Genomic DNA, 17,410 nt, shown 5'->3' with positions numbered 1-17,410 from the left:
GGAAATGGGAGGACAGTAATAAAAAGGAAGCAGATTAATTTCCAAGTCAGGATGACGAGAGACCTGGATAAAACTTGCAGTTGATAGTCTTCTCATGCATATGCTGCCTTTATCCTTCTCGATGGCACAGATGGAAGGTGCTGTCAAGGAGCATCTGCTAGCAAGTTGCTGCGGCACAACTTGAAAATAATGCACTCTGATGTAAAGGTGTAACACTGGAAAAAGGAAAGTGTCTGTCAAACAGGTTGTTAGGTGCTAGATGATGTCAAGCTCAAGCTTCAAGTATTTTTGGAGTCAGACTCATTCAGTTAAATGGGGAGCATTGTTGACTTGGACCTTGTAATGGTCAGGTTTAAAGGAGTCAGGCAGTCACTTACTCATAGAAGTTCCATCCTCCAACCCACTTTTATAGCCATAGTACAAACCTGGCTAGTCCAGTTATATTTCTGATCAAGCTACCTCATGAATGTTGATAGTGTGGAATGCAGTGATGGTAATGCCATCGAACGTCAAGAGGATGAACAGATTCTCTCTTGTTGGAGATGGATCATTGTCTAGTATGTGCGATATATATGTTACTTGCTGTTTATTAACTTCAGGTGGGCACAGACTACTTCGCTATTTGAAGAATTGCGTACTTAACCTACAGTACAATCATCTGTAAACAGCCCACCAGTGGAACTCTACATAATAGTAAAACATAATTGTAACTTAGATGGTGACAAAAATAAGGTGGAGAAACTCAGCAGGTCTGGCAATATTTGTGGAGAGAGAAACGGAGTTCATTTTCAGAGTCCAATATGATGCTTTGTTTGAAAATTGTAGACAGGAAGGATAGTGGGAAGAAGCATCATACTGGACTCAAAATTTATTCTGTCTCTCTTCCAATAGATTTTTCCAGACCTGAGGTTCTCCAGCATTTTTTGGTTTTATTTCAAATCTCCAGCATCTGCGGTAATTTATTTTTATTGAATGGCAGTATGATGTAGCCCCGAATAGCCCAGATCATTTAGTTTCTAGCTCAGTATTAGGAAGCAGATCAATGCTTGGGTTATAAGGCAAATCCTTTGGGCCACAGCTTGCACTGCAGTCATGGTTCAAATTAATTTAGATTTGTTTTACTGCTTTCTTTTTCAAAAACATAAATCTCAAACGAATTGCATATGCTTTGTGAAATTCTGTAAGTGAGAATCTCACAAAGTTGGAAAGAGGTTTTGATTGCTCACAAAAAGCAGACTGCATCCTGGATTCAAATACAGATGTGAAATGCTGGTGTGGAAATGCTTTATTCAACTTCAGCATAGGTTTAGGTTATGAAGAGTGTGATGGAGTGATGCAAATTCAATTCCTTAACTGGTTTTCACACATTTGCTTCTTAATTAATTTACCATTTGTCTGAGTCACAGACCTGATGGATCGCCCAATTCAGGTTTTACATGACTTTCTTGACTCAAAGTCAATGAATGTACCACCAGAAATACCTCTCCACTCAGCATTTGTTTCTCATTAATTTTTTCCACTTTTAAAAGGTTTTTGAAGTGTCATATTAGTTTAACTCTCTCATGCTGAATCAGAAGAGAGCAAGTAGATGAAAGCAGACATTTCAGAGTGGGTACTATGTGATTAAAGATTCCACCTTTCCAATGAGATCTTATACTAAGGATCTAAATGCCTCTTGAAGAGTACAGAAAATATTCCATGTTTCAAAGGAATAGGGAATTCTGTAGGGATCATGGACAAAACTCCACTCTTCAATCAACATCACTAAAAACAGACCAAAAGATTCAAATCTCATTAGTTGTTGTTCATGAATTCTTGCTATGTGCAAAATGGTTGCCACGTTTATGCCCAGAAATGGAAATGAAATTTAAAGAAGTAATTAATTAGTTGTAAGTTGCTCTGGGGCATCAAGAGTACATGAAAGAAAGAATTTATATAATTATTTTCATAATCTCAAAATATCCTATCAAATACTTCCAAAGGTTCATCACTGCTGCAATGTCGGAAATATGGCTGACAAAGCACATGTCTGTGAATCCTCTAGTCTACGAACACTTACTGATCATTATTGTCCAGGTGACAGAATCCTCAGTTACTCCCTCTCAGGCCACTTTAGATGGCTTGATAGGCTCTGACAATACAAGAAATGAAACAGGTCTTGTCTTCATCTCTGCTCTTTCCAAGTGTATAATACACAGTAGCACGATCTCCGTGCTTTCCCAAGAAACCTGCTTCAACACAAGGATATGCTTGAAGGCTGCCAAAGACAGAATGCTATTCTATTTGGACAGGATCTTGTAATTTCTTTACATGAGTTTGCATCACTCCTCACTTAGAAATTTCTTTGAAGATAATCCAATTAACCCTTCCAGAATATTCCTCCACTTGGTTTGATTTTAAAGAATCATATGAAATAAGATGCAAGGCTTTCCCAACATATAATTACACTCTCAATTTTATACACCCCATTTAAATCCACTCAACCTCCTATGATCTGAAGAAAACAACCCCAACCTATTCTAAGCTTCATCATAGCAGTACTTCTCCATTCTTCAGTAATACCTTTATCTTCTTTGGTGCTTTTCTAACATATTAAATTTGCATGTTGGGAGTTGCTGGTCATGTCCGTATTCATTGTCCATCCCTAATTGCTCAGAGGGCAGTTAAGGATTAACTGTATTGTTCTGGAGTCATATAAAAATCTGATGAGGTAAGAGTGGCACATTCGTTCCCTAAAAAGACATTAGTGAACCAAATGAATTTTGGATTAGATTCCCTACAGTGTGGAAATAGGCCCTTTGGACCAACAAGTCCATACCGACCCTCCGAAGAGCAACCCACCCAGACCCATTCCCCTACATTCACCCCTGACTAATGCACCTAACACTATGGGCAATTTAGCATGGCCAATTCATCTAACCTGCACATCTTTGGACTGTGGGAGGAAGCCGGAACAACTGGAGAACCCCCCCCCCCCCACACAAACACAGGAAGCATAGGCAAACTCCACACAGACAGCTGCCCGAGGCAGGAATTGAACCTGGGTTCCTGGCGCTGTGAGGCAGCAGTGCTAACCACTGAGCCACCGTGCCGCCGATAACCTTCAGTGGTTACATGGTCACCATTAGGATTTTTTTTAAATTCCAGAATTTTATTGAATTCATATTTCACCAACTGCCATGGTGCAATTTGAACCCATATGTCTAGAACATGAGTCTGGGGTTCTGAATTACTAATCTAATGACATTACTACTATGTCAATGCCTCCACATCCATCACGCCATCATCTCCTTCCTGTAATGTGGCGACTGGAACAGAACTGTACACAGTACTCTAGCTGCAGTCTGACTATTGTGTTACACAGTTAAGGGACAACCAGCCTTTTCTGCACTCTAGGCCTCAACTAATAAAGGAAATTATTTCATCTGCCTTTTTGAACATCTTACCTATCTGTGAACACACACTTGAAGATCTCTTTGTCCCTTTAAACCCCATAAAATGCTATAATTTGTTGCGCATGCACTTGCCTTGTGCATGCTTTTCCCAAATACATTATCTTAAATTTCTCTAGGATGAGTATTTACCATTTTTCCATCCAGATGACAAGACCATAGATGTCTTTCTCCATTGTACAGCATTCTTCATCACCATCAACTACACAGCCAATTTTCATATCATCTGCAAACCTCTTAATCATGCCTCCTACATTTAAATCTAAATCATTGATATATACCAAAACAGCAAAAAACTAATTTTTCTGATTTATTATGGTCACATGCATCTAGTACAGTGAAAAGTTTTGTTTTGCGTGCAGTACAGACAGATCATACTATACAAAGCACATTAGGGTAATGGAACAGAGCAAAGAATACAATGTTACAGCTGCAGAAAAGGTGCACAGAGTGAAATCAACATTAATATCAAAACTCGAGGGGTCCATTAAGAAGGGCATGTACTGCGCTGTAATGTTCTAAGTCTAATAATAGTGGGGAAGAAGCTGCTCTTGAATCTGTTGATGCTTGAACACAAATACTCCACATCCATTTTGCTTCTAGCTAGAGAAAGGTTTGGATCCAACTTGTAACTTTTCCTTGGATTCCCAGAGCTTTTACTTTTCTGACCAGTTGATGCCAAAATCCTTGCTAAACGTTGCACTGATTACACAAAATGCTCTACTCTTATCAATATTCCTTGTTAACTCCTCAAACAAAAATCAGGTTAATCCAACAAAACCTCCCCTGAACAAATCCATACTGACTGGTCTTTATAAATCCATCCCTTGCCAAATTATTTTATCCTGAGAAATGTTTCTAGTAATCTTCTTACCACCAAAGTTTGGCCAACTTGTACTTATGTTATCCAGCACTTTTAAACAAAGGTGCAGCTTCAGTTTTCCTCCAGTGTCTGTAGCCAGATAAGATTGAAAAATGATAGTCAAAGTTTCTGCTATTTCTTCCTTTGCATCCCTGAAAAGCTTGCGCTAGATTTCATCTGGGCCACTTTCAACAATGCTAGCCGGCTTAATATTTTCTCCCTCACTATGTCTACCTTTTACAATATTTAACTTTCCACCCTCTTAACTATTGTGTCTGCCTTGTTGCTTTTTTGAGAGAAAAAGCGCAAATCAATCCCGCTCGCGTCATCAACCTCAAAATAAGAGATATATTTTCATGGCTAATTAGCCCTGCCCTTGCATTACTTATTCGCTTGCTCTTTGGGTATTTATGGAAACCTTCTAAGTTTACTCTCCAATATTTTTCATGCCCCCCTTTCACTTCTCTAATTTTTTCTGTTGAAATTTCAACCTTGCCCTTTACACAATCCTATAGGTTTTTTTTAAACAGAGTTTTTGACTTCTAACATAAGCTTGTTTTTTGCCTCATCTTACATGTCCTTTTTAATGTCTAGATTTGGGAGAATAACACACTCTTTCATTAGCAGCAATGGATCTTTGTGGCCCTGAAGCAGCAGCCAGTGCCTCAATTTTGTGTTTTATTTAAAAGACCTAATTTCTGACACTCCTAATACTGGAATGTGAATACCAGTTGATATTTCGTGCTCAGATCCTTGCCGAAGAAATTGAAGCCAGAATCTTCTGACTTGGATAAGAATGTGCTCAGTGCCTGATAATGTAAAAGGCATGGCATACATCTCTTTCCATTAAATCCAAATGAACTTCTCTTTCTTCTCTGTAAATATTGCACACTGCAAGCAGCACAAAAAAAATCCAATTCCTGCTCAGATTTTCACTGCCCGTCATGTTTGAGGAGGGGGAATGATAGAGGGGTCAAGAACAGTATCTTTGCTTTTTAAAAGAATTTTGTCTCCAAGTCTTTGGAAGTACCTCAGTTATACTTCAAGTGATAGTCCAGACACCTAACAGTAAGCTCAATCAACAAGCAGCAGCACTGTAGCCAGACATGAGCCTGAGCCTGACCCTGACTTCAGCTGAAAGCCACAAACTCATTTTCTTCTTAGCAGTGATGAGGACAGGAACAATGGGTGAAATTCCCCCTCTTAACATACTACAGACAGCAAGTCAAATCTGTGCGCCTGGGTAACATTGTAGATTGTGCAATGAGTGATGGGAATGCCTGAAGCCCACTTCCAATCCACCTACTCCAAACTTATCATAAGCATACTCATGGCTGCAAAGCTGCGTTCTCAGCATTTTTGGAACAGTATCTGGGACTGTTCGGAAACCATACATTTTTAGAACATCGACTAACTGGCTGATTTGTATTTCCAATTTCAGACTTCACATTATGAGGACCAAAGGATCAGAGTACAATTGCCATTGAAGTGTTATGTTTAGCAAACACAACTAGGGTCAAGTCTCCATCTCCCTCAACACCTTTTATGTTGCAAGAACATTTGGCTTTTAATGTTTGCCTGTGCAATTTAGCATTGGCATCACACTAGTTCCTTATGCAGGCAAACATGGCAATACATGATCTTTTGTAAGTAGTTCAACTGCTACTCACTTTCTAATGTGGCCAATTAGACACATTCTTATTATAGGAAAGATGTGGATGCTTTGGAGAGGGTTCAGAGGAGGTTTACCAGGATGCTGCCTGGACTGGAGGGCTTATCTTATGAAGAGAGGTTGACTGAGCTCAGACTTTTTTCATTGGAGAAGAGGAGGAGGAGAGGGGATCTAATTAAGGTATACAAGATAATGAGAGGCATAGATAGAGTCGATAGCCAGAGACTATTTCCCACGGTAGAAATGACTAACACGAAGGGTCATAGTTTTAAGCTGGTTGGAGGAAAGTATAGAGGAGATGTCAGAGGCGGGTTCTTTACACAGAGAGTCGGCACAACATCGTGGGCTGAAGGGCCTGTTCTGTGCTGTACTGTTCTATGTTCGATGTTCTTCCTTCATTACAGGTAGTGCAATTGCTCCTTTTTTTCTGCAATTTACTTCCTTTAAATGCTTTTCTTGTCACCACCAATTCTTTGCCATTTAGTTGGAACAAGTTAAATATCCACATACCTTTACTGTAATTAGTTTAATGGTTGCCATGATTTGGAATTATTAAATCACGTAAGCTTGATTATCAAATCAGATACCACCATTTGATAACGGATTACTTTTGATTCTGTTCACGTTGACACAGTGATTTTATAGAGTTCTCAACATGACTGATACCACAGTTGCACATGCCAAATTCCCAAATAGAATAAATAATTAAAGATAGAAATCCTGACTCCTTTATACTAAACACATTATCTAATGAAGCATTAATACCTTTTACTTACATAACTCCTTTAACAAACCACTCCAGTGAAGGATTAGCAAATAAAGCTCCACAAAAGGAGATATTAGGGGATCTCAGAGATAGGGTCTGAAGGAGTGCCTTAAAGATATGGGAGAAGTGTCGCCCTGTTCCGCCTTCAGTCGAAACAAAACACTTGGAGACATAGTATAGTTTCCTTCTTTTATTTCAGGCCCTGGAGAGAGAGTGAGAACGATTGCCCATGTGCACAGAGACACGAGTTCATGGTCTTCTCTCGAACATCTTCTTAATGAATTATATAGTCATTTTACAGGAGGAGCATCCAGATAAGGCAACATGCATATTCATAAGGTGACCGTTACAATCAAAGAGTATCGAAAGCAGAGGCCAAGCCCTTTACTGTTATACAATAGGTGCTAACTTTGTGAACTGGACCCATACAATGGATGCTTTTCCCCTTGTTAGCTGACCTTGCATGCCAAATGCTTTCAATATTGTTAAATGGCCCTACATAATGATTGCTTTTCTATCTTGTTAACCCATTACCCTTGCCTCCAGCACCCCATTGTTAAATGTAAGTTGTTATCTGATCTGAGTCATGTTCAGCTGAATCTCTTGTTTCACAAAACTCAGAACTTAACTTTTCCCTGTCTGCTTATACCCTAAACACATTCTCATTCCCTCCTTTTATCATTTCATGATAACCAATGGCACTACCAGCTATCATAAGACTCTGAAAGCCAGTATTTTAAGTTATTGATACACAACATACAATGATAAAAAAAAGTACTAGTCCATTATAGTAATCAAAATTTGAAGAATCCTCCCATTTATTAAAAAAGCACAGTAAAGTTCTTAAATCCACAGTCCTTAGTGACCACCCCAGCCCCTCCAAGTCTCCTTCAGTAAAGTCCAAACTAAATTCAGTCTGCCCTTGTGCATCACTCCTTGGAGAAATCTGAATTCTTGGATAAGGGCAGTTAAATGCTTCACAAAACAGACGAGACTTCTGTCCTTGCAGAGATTCTTCACATGGAGGATACCAGCGCACCTGAGTGTGCAGTGCAGCACAGGCTAGGTGAATGCAGCATTCTTTGCCGCTTCTGCTCCCGCTTTGCTGTTAAATGTAACAAAGCCAACTGGATGTTCTGATGTTAGCTTGATCAGTGAACCATCATATCCCTTAAATGATCAAAAGACAAGGTAAAGCTCACATCGTTTAATGTCTGTAGGAAGGCCACTGACAAAAAGTGTACAGATCTTCTCTTCATTTTTCATGCTCATGACTGAGGAGCTGATTGAATCCATTGGATCAGGTTGTGGAGAGGTGGGCAGTGGTCCGAAGACGTGCTTTACCTGTGAATGGGGAAACTCTAGAGACTATGTTAGCTGCTGAAAGTATCTTTGCATTTCTTCTCATTCCTTCCTTGCCAGGGGTGGTATCATTATGAAGACAGTCACAGATTTAACTACATTAAATTGTCTGCCTCATTCAACATTCAATAAATTCTTGAAGTCTGTTACTCTGTTTACTATTTATGACATCATCAAGTTTTATACAATCCATAAACTTCTAAATTGTACTGCCTAAACAATTCAGTCATTTATAAACAGCAATCAATGATTCTAAAATCAAGCCCTCAGGGGACCTCATTCAGGTTAGTCAAAAATTCTTTTCATTTAACAAACTGATGCTTGGCTAATGTGAAAGCTGTCAGGAAAAGTATTTCAAAAGTCTGGAACAGCAAGAAAATAACAAAATGTTTCCTGTGCTTTAGCAACTGAAGAGGCAGTTTCAGTTCAGATTTAAATCTCAAATATTCATAGGAAACAAATGCTGAATATTTTAAAATATGTTCTCCACATGAAACTTCTCAAATAAAATGGTCAAAATTATGGTGAAAATTTTGGTAGAGATCAACGTTCTTTGAATGTGCAATATGAAGGGGGCCAAAGACGTCTTAACAATAATTAACAGAATTTAAATAGCTCAGCCTCAAGCTCTGATATTCTCTAGAAAACCTTAACAAAACATCAAGCTGCTGCATTGCACTCTTCTTTTTGTAAACGCTCTGCACAGCAGCAGCAGCAAAGATCTTTTAATACAATACTCACATCTGGCTACTGCATGACCACTGACCTAACTGTTGTTTTATTTTAAACAGGCATTTCAAACAAATCAGGGGCTCAATTGTTTTAAGATTATAAGTTTGATAATTTTAAGGAGGACATAATGTTATATAATTTCAATGTAAAAACAAAATTTACCCCACTACACAGCCCACAAAACATACTGAATTGAGATCCTGATTCAAACAAGGCAAAACAGTTACTTACAAGGATTTTTTGAACCAGTATTTTAACAAACCTAAATTTTTAAACATCAAACACTCTCAGCATGGCACAGTTTACATTGAAACTTTCCTTTGTCAACCCAAGTATTAGCACCACCTTAATTTCAGTGTTTTCCATTCTTTTTTGCATCCTCTCACTAAAATTACACTTATGAAAAGAGAAGCCCTCGCAGCAGACCACATGGCGCTACAATCCAAGCCACTCTCTTCTCCCAAAACAAAGACTCACTGAGCCTCAAATTTCGCCACGAGGGGACTTTAACCCCTTTTTCACTTTAGTCCTCACGTGGGCTTGAATCCCACTTAAACACAGAGAACCCGAACCTCAATTGAACACAGAAAGCTCGAACCCCAATTAAAGACAGAAAACTCTAATCACAATTAAACACAGAGCTCGAAGCTCACTTAAACATAGAAAGCTTGAACCTCAGCACAGTGCGGAGGACTTGAATCGCAAATCAACCCAGCCAGTAGACTCTAACCCCAGCACCACGCAGTAGACTCGAACATCAACCAAAGCCACCCCAGTGGACGTGAACCCCAGTACTGCGCAGATGACTCGAACCTCAATCACACCCCCCTCCCCCCAATGCAGCACAGAGACTCGAACCTCAATCACACCCCCCAAGGGGACTCAAACACCAGTACCGCGCAGAGGACTTGAATCCTGCCTGCCAATGCACTTGCAAAACTGTCTCTCTCGACGGAACTAATTATTGTTCGAGGAATCCGTAGGATAGAGAGCGATTGAATGAGGAGACTGTCTCTGGCACACAGGAGAATCGAGAGGGACCAAGGTTCAAAATCTTACCTGGACACCGATGCTCTGGCGGCTATTGACACCATACGATCATAACTATCCGTTTAGATCCTGCCAACTATGCCAATAATGTCGTCCCATTCCAACTTCAGTCAAAGCAAAACGCTCAAGGACGCAATGTAGTTTTACCTTCTTTTATTCCAGGCCCTGGAAAGAGAACGATCGCCCATGTCCACAGAGGTATGAGGTCCCGGTCTTCTCTCGAACAACAGCTTCTCAATGAATTATATAGTTATTTTATAGGAGGAGTATCCAGGTAAGGCAACATATACATTAATAAGGTGACCGTTACAATCAACGAGTATCAATAGCAGAGGCCGAGCCCTTTAATGTTATACAAAAGGTGTTCTTAACTTTGTTGGCTGGACTCATACAATGGATACTTTCCTCTTGTTAGCTGACCTTGCATACTGAATGCTTTCAATATTGTTAAATGGCTCTAATAATGACTGCTTTACCACCTTGTTAACCCATTACCCTTGCCTGCTGCACCCCATCATTAACTAAGTTCTCATCTGATCTGAGTCATGCTCACCTGAACTTCTTGTTTCACAAAACTCAGAACTTAACTCTTTCCCTGCCTGCTTATACCCGATGCACATTCTCAGAGGCAGGCGGGTTGAGGGAAGGAATTCCAAAACTCAGGGCTGAGGTAGCTGAAGACATGATGGGCAACACTGTATTTAGATAATTCCTTTAACAAAGCACTGCAGTGAAGGATTAACAAATAAAGCTCCACAAAAGGAGAAATTAGGGCAACTCAGAGATAGGTTCCGAAGGAGCGTCACAAAGATATGGGAGAGGCAGGCAGGATTAGAGAAGGAATTCCAAAGCTTGGGTCCAGGTAGCTGAAGACTTGACAGGCAACACTTGAGTGATGAAAATTTGCAATGTACAAGGAGCCAAAATTAAATCTATAACTAGTTAACAGATCAGCCATTACAACAGATGAATAACAATTGGTCTCATCATCCCTGAACTAAGAAAGGAATTGAAACCAAACTGAACAAATTAAGCAGGGCCGTCACTCCTGATTAGTATCAATGCTATTGGCTTCACATATGAACAGCACATGTTGGCACTTAATGTCCACATTCTAAAAGGTACAGACTGAAGGGCTCTTGCGGCACAATGGCAGTGTCCCTACCTTTGGGCTATGGAGGCCTGGATTAAAATCACACCTCCTCCAAAACTATGTCATAACATGTCTGGGCAGGTTGACTTAAAAACAAAATAGTTACCAGAATGTTGCCAACTCTTGTGGAAACAAATCCCAAGAGGAGTTCCCTCATCCAGGAGACGGATGGCAGACTTGCATCTCGGCCAGAACACTGCTGTGCTCCCGATTCTCTCAAAATGTTTATAAGCTCAACAAGACAGTTTTTCAGAGTGGTGTTCCAATTAAATTTTGGCACTGTATTCTCACACTGCAATGGCCTAATGTATCTTCACTGTTCCCTAAACCAACGTTAAACAGCACACTCGAGATGAGCATTAGTCAAATGTAGGGCTATCAAACCCATGGCCTGCGGATGCAATCCAATCCTCCAATATAACTTTTCAATGTTTAAAGCTTAGGCTTGTTGGTGGCAGTTACATGCAGCAATTGATTCTACTATCGGCTTCCTTGCTGTAACTACTGTAATGAAGGAAATACATTTCTACACTAATTTGGGTGAAGCTTTCACTAATTATTTAGGATCAAATCAATTTAGAAGCTGCAACAAAAAAAACCCAGACATGACAAGAAATTTTCAAGTTTATTAATGAGTTTGATGCAGATAAATAGACTTGGCCCCAACCTGACCAATCTGACACAGATGTAGTTATTTATTCATGCTGCGGTTATTTATTCCTCACAAAGACATTTTGCGTTTCATTCTCCGGTCATGGGCATTACTGGCAAGGCCACCATTTATTGTCATTCTGTAATTTCCTTTGAAGAATGGTGCACCACCTTCTTGAATTGCTGCAAGGTTAGATACAACTGAATGGCTTGCTGGATCATTTAAAAAGGGCAATGCTGTGCCTCTGGAGTCACACAAGCCAGACCAGATCGATGTTCTTCTTAAACGGATATCTGTGAATCTAGTAGTTTCACTGTCACCATTAACGACGTTAGCATTTTATTCCAGACATGTAATCAACTGCCATGCTGGGATTTGAGCTCACTTATCTTTGTCATCAATCCAGTCCCTGGATTACAAGTCCAGTAACAAACCACTGTGCCACCATGCCAATGTAAAACAAAGAGATTAAGGGTTTCCCTTTATCTTCAAGAATTCTAATTCTGTGTGTACCTGTTGACAATCTGCTACTATGCTGCAGCAGTGGGAATGGAAAGTATAATATCACATCTCTACACCTTTATTACATTTTCAATAGCAGTTCCATCACCCTTGTAGTTTAATAGTTAAATCTATGTCTGAAAAGAAACTGTCAAACCTAAGAAAGCAGCATTTGACAGAAAATTTAAGGGAGTTAAAAGCTTCACTGTTAGTTTAAGACTCTAGTAACATCTGACTGAATTACTACAATACAACTCTGATGGCCATCAGTTATCCTCAATTGCCCTATATTTAGTAATGACTGCTTTAAAAGACAAGCTGAATCCTCCTGCTTTTATTCTCTAACCTCCTTTTGAATGACTTTCATAGTTCCATTTCAACAAGTGCACATGCTGGGGGGTCAGAAATGAGGAGTTTTAATCAGCTTTTAAAAAAAAAAATCAACGTTGTCTTTTGGTACTGAACTGACAGGATTTAACTTGTCTTATTTTGAGTGTATAGGTGATGGAGGGATATTTTGACTGAGGTTCTTAAAATGGTGAATGAATTCAATAGGATGAACATGGAGAAGCAATGAGTCCAAAGCAAAGGGGTCAGAGTCTGAAAACTAGATCCAGGCCACTTAGAAAGGTAATCCGGGATAGCATTTTCAAAGCATACTGAAAATCTAGGATCTCTGCCCAAAAGCAATGGGCACTGGGTCATTTGGAGTGTAGTGGAAATTAAATAAGATTTTATATTTAAAAAAGGTGGTACAACAGGATTAAGCTGACACCTTACAAGCCAGTAATAAGGCATATTTTAGCAGGCATGACCTTGAATGAATTAAGGTTCCACGTCAGGAGAAATGGCTGGAGAGGAACCTTGGGTACCTTAAGGCCTGGATTAGCCTTGACAGCAGACTATAAAGTATATGATGATGCTTGTGAACAGGATAGTAGAAAGATCTAGAACAAAAGGTTTCTGTTTATTATACAAGAAGTGAACACAAACAATGTATATATTATATATATATATATATATATATATAAAAAGTGCTGGGGTATAAAGATTCATGAATTTCTTAATGTAAGAGACAAACAGGGGACAGAGATGGAACAGAATTTTAGTTAGCCATTCTAAGACAGAGGTTGTTAAAAAAGTTAACGTACGAATGCTCCTGTGACCTGTATAAATAGAATTAACCACAATCAAAGCTTTCAAGGCTCAGGCCCATCTGGTCAAGATCCCATTGTAATCGGAGGTAAACTTCTTTGCTGTCAACTACACCTCCAATTTTGGTGTCATCTGCAAACTTACTAACTGTACCTCTTATGCTCGCATCCAAATCATTTATGTAAATGACAAAAAGTAGAGGACCCAGCACCGACCCTTGTGGCACTCCACGGGTCACAGGCCTCCAGTCTGAAAAACAACTCTCCACCACCACCCTCTCTCTTCTACCTTTGAGCCAGTTCTGTATCCAAATGGCTAGTTCTCCCTGTATTCCATGAGATCTAACCTTGCTAACCAAGGGGGGAACCTTGTCGAATGCCTTACCGAAGTCCAGATAGATCACATCTACCGCTCTGCCCTCAACAATCCTCTTTGTTACTTCTTCAAAAAATTCAATAAAGTTTGAGAGACATGATTTCCCATGCACAAAGCCATGTTGACTATCCCTAATCAGTCCTTGCCTTTCCAAATACATGTACATCCTGTCCCTCAGGATTCCCTCCAACAACTTGCCCACCACCGATGTCAGGCGCACTGGTCTATAGTTCCCTGGCTTGTCCTTACCACCCTTCTTAAACAGTGGCACCACATTAGCCAACCTCCAGTCTTCTGGCACCTCGATTCCGACTATGAATGATACAAATATCACAGCAAGAGGCCCAGCAATCACATCTCTAGCTTCCCACAGAGTTCTGAGGTACATCTGATCAGGTCCTAGGGATTTATCCACCTTTACGCGTTTCAAGACATTCGCAACTTCCTCCTCTGTAATATGGACATTTTGCAAGGTGCCACCATCTATTTCCCTACAGTATATATTTTCCATAGCCTTTTCCACAGTAAATACTAATGCAAAATACTCGTTTAGTATTGCCCTCAATTTCTGCGGCTCCACACAAAGGCCGCCTTGCTGATCTTTGAGGGGCCCTATTCTCTCCCTAGTTACCCTTTTGTCCTTAATATATTTGTTAAAAACCCTTTGGATTCTCCTTAATTCTATTTGCCAAAGCTATCTCATGTCCCCTTTTTGCCCTCCTAATTTCCCTCTTAAGTATACTCCTACTTCCATTATACTCTTCCAAGGATTCACTCAATCTATCCTGTCTATACCTGACATATGCTTCCTTCTTTTTCTGAACTAAACCCTCAATTTCTTTAGTCAGCCAGCATTCCCTATACCTACCAGCCTTCCCTTTCACCCTGACAGGAATATACTTTCTCTGGATTCTTGTTATCTCATTTCTGAAGGCTTCCCATTTTCTAGTCGTCCAGTTACCTGCGAACATCTGCCCCAATCAGCTTTCGAAAGTTTTTGCCTAATACCGTCAAAATTGGCCTTTCTCCAATTTAGAACTTCAACTTTTAGATCTGGTCTATCCTTTTCCATCACTATTTTAAATCTAATAAAATTATGGTTTCTGACCCCAAAGTGCTCCCCCACTGACACCTCAGTCACCTGCCCTGCCTTATTACCCAAGAGTTTTGCATCTTCTCTAGTAGGTATATCCACATACTGAATACCAAGAGACATAGTATTCAAGAATTGAGACATGGATTAACCATGATCTAATTAAATGGTGGAGTAAGTTTAAGGGGCTGAACACCTACTCCTGCTACTGTGCTTCTAGAATCTGGTATTAAATAGTTATAGCAAATGACACAACATTGAACTAGTAGCTAACTCAAATACACATCTGGTACTTCACACGAGCAAACATCACAATTCTGATGAAAACTCTTGCCCGAAGCATGAATCTTTTTCTTTCAGACACCAATGTGGTTTTCCAATTTCATGCATCCAGCTTTTGAATTTAATTCTATTTGCTCTCATCAATACTTTGTTATGGTGAAGGAATGTAACAGACAAGCAAAGGAGAAGCTGAGCCAAGATTCATAGCAACAAGCATGTGAATTAAGAGGCAAAATGTCTTGAAGAAGCTGTACTTCAAAATTCAAAGAATAGCATGAGTTCCTACAGTAATGGCAGCAATTAATAATACAGGATTTTTCATGGGATGGAGGCATCAGACTGCCCTCATTTTCACAGCACAACAGGAGAATGCATAGTTTTGTAGCTTTTCTAATTTGGGCAAGAAGATATGTTTATCTTGTCACAATAAAATTTGAAATGAATCATAATCCATGCTGGTACTAGATGCTCAATACAGCCAAAAACTGGGCTTCTACACCATCCCCATTTCAGAAGTCCCCAGGAGTACAATTATATTTCAGTTGTGTCAGAAGACAGCATTCAGTACTCAGGGTTAAAAATCTAGCACGTGCAGAAACAGCAACTGAAGCAATTATGGATGATGAACTGAACATCACAAACACATTCACTTTAGCATGCACTGGCTTAAAATTTCTCTATATAGGATATTGATAGCAATGCACTAAACAAATCTGGTGACAGCACTTGTAATGACTTTTGCCCTCTGTCTAAATTAGCAATTCATTTTGCACACCATTAAGCGCTGCATTGAGTTCCCTGTTGCTATTCTGTAGCACCTGTATTTCTCCAATACTTGAACTATAACAATGCACCCTATTTTTGTTCAAGATCCACAGCCATCCAGTTTGGCAACTGAAGAAAACAAATTCTGCTATCCATTTGGCTAAAAGGGCATAGGTGCGGTCATGATAATTCTTTCTCAGTTATGTTGGGATCCTGAGGATCATTAATGAATGTACAGGGTCAGTGAAGGATGCAGGAAGGCCAATTACGGCAGAGTGCCAAGAATACAGCTGACATTTATAAGCTAAACTTCATTATCTTTCTCAAGTGAAGACTGCTCACTTCACTGTCACTGAAACCAAATCCTGGAAGCCCTTTGTAAACTGCACTGAGTGTACTGAGGACCCCTTCTTCCGCCTCCAGCACACCCCATCCACCTGGACACCCCATGCTGGCCTCTTACCCGGCCTCGATCTCTTCATAGAACCAAAATCCACAAACCTGACTACCCCGGCCGACCCATTGTCTCAGCCTGCTCCTGCCCCATCAAACTCATCTCTGCATACCTTGACACGGTCCTGTCCCCCTTAGTCCAAGAACTCCCCACCTACGTTCGGGACACCACCCATGCCCTCCAACTCCTCTGTGATTTTCGCTTCCCCGGCCCCCAACATCTTATCTTCACCATGGACATCCAGTCCCCATACACCTCCATACCCCATCACGAAGGCCTCAAAGCCCTCCGCTTCTTCCTTTCCTGCCGTACCAACCAGTACCCTTCCACTGACACCCTCCTTCGACTGACTGAACTGGTCCTCATTCTGAACAACTTCTCTTTCCAATCCTCCCACTTCCTCCAAACCAAAGGAGTAGCCATGGGTACCCGCATGGGCCCCAGCTATGCCTGCCTCTTCGTCGGATATGTGGAACAGTCCATTTTCCGCAGCTACACTGACACCACACCCCATCTTTTTCTCCACTACATCGTTGACTGTATCGGCGCTACCTCGTGCTCCCACGAGGAGGTTGAACAGTTCATCCACTTTACTAACACCTTCCACCCCGACCTCAAATTTACTTGGACCGTCTCAGACTCCTTCCCCTTCCTAGACCTCTCCATTTCTATCTCGGATGACCGACTCGACACGGACATTTACTATAAACCGACCGACTCCCACAGCTACCTAAATTACACCACCTCCCACCCTGCCCCCTGTAAAAATACTATCCCATATTCCCAATTCCTTCGCTGCATCTGCTCCCAGGAGGACCAATTCCAAAACCGAACAACCCAGATGGCCTCCTTCTTCAAAGACCGCAATTTCCCCTCAGACGTGGTTGACGATGCTCTCCACCGCATCTCCTCCACTTCCCGCTCCTCTGCCCTTGAACTCCGCCCCTCCAATCGCCACCAAGACAGAACCCCACTGGTCCTCACCTACCACTCCACCAGATACATCGTATCATCCTTCATCATTTCCGCCACCTCCAAACAGACCCCACCACCAAGGATATATTTCCCTCCCCTCCCCTATCAG

The 17,410-nt window shown here is 40.7% G+C and overlaps 1 protein-coding gene across 3 annotated transcripts in view; it reads right to left on the bottom strand.

The window, feature by feature from the left end:
- r3hcc1l (R3H domain and coiled-coil containing 1-like) overlaps positions 1–17,410 on the bottom strand; it is a 171,306-nt gene that overhangs the window by 72,219 nt on the left and 81,677 nt on the right. Inside the window, exon 1 of one of the 3 annotated variants that reach the window (XM_043713005.1) lies at positions 10,044–10,145. The exons of 1 other annotated variant lie outside the window; for it this stretch is intronic. Coding sequence is in view for 1 of the 2 variants with exons in the window: in XM_043713004.1 (XP_043568939.1) it covers positions 64–100 (37 nt within the window). In the remaining variant the exon portion in view is untranslated. Of the gene's footprint in view, positions 1–63; positions 116–10,043; positions 10,146–17,410 lie in introns of those variants that run through there. One more of the 3 variants, XM_043713004.1, reaches the window with a different exon arrangement.

Source organism: Chiloscyllium plagiosum, chromosome 22, assembly GCF_004010195.1.
Source record: "Chiloscyllium plagiosum isolate BGI_BamShark_2017 chromosome 22, ASM401019v2, whole genome shotgun sequence".
NCBI classification, from domain to species: domain Eukaryota; kingdom Metazoa; phylum Chordata; class Chondrichthyes; order Orectolobiformes; family Hemiscylliidae; genus Chiloscyllium; species Chiloscyllium plagiosum.
This window is presented reverse-complemented; position numbering and strand designations above follow the sequence as displayed.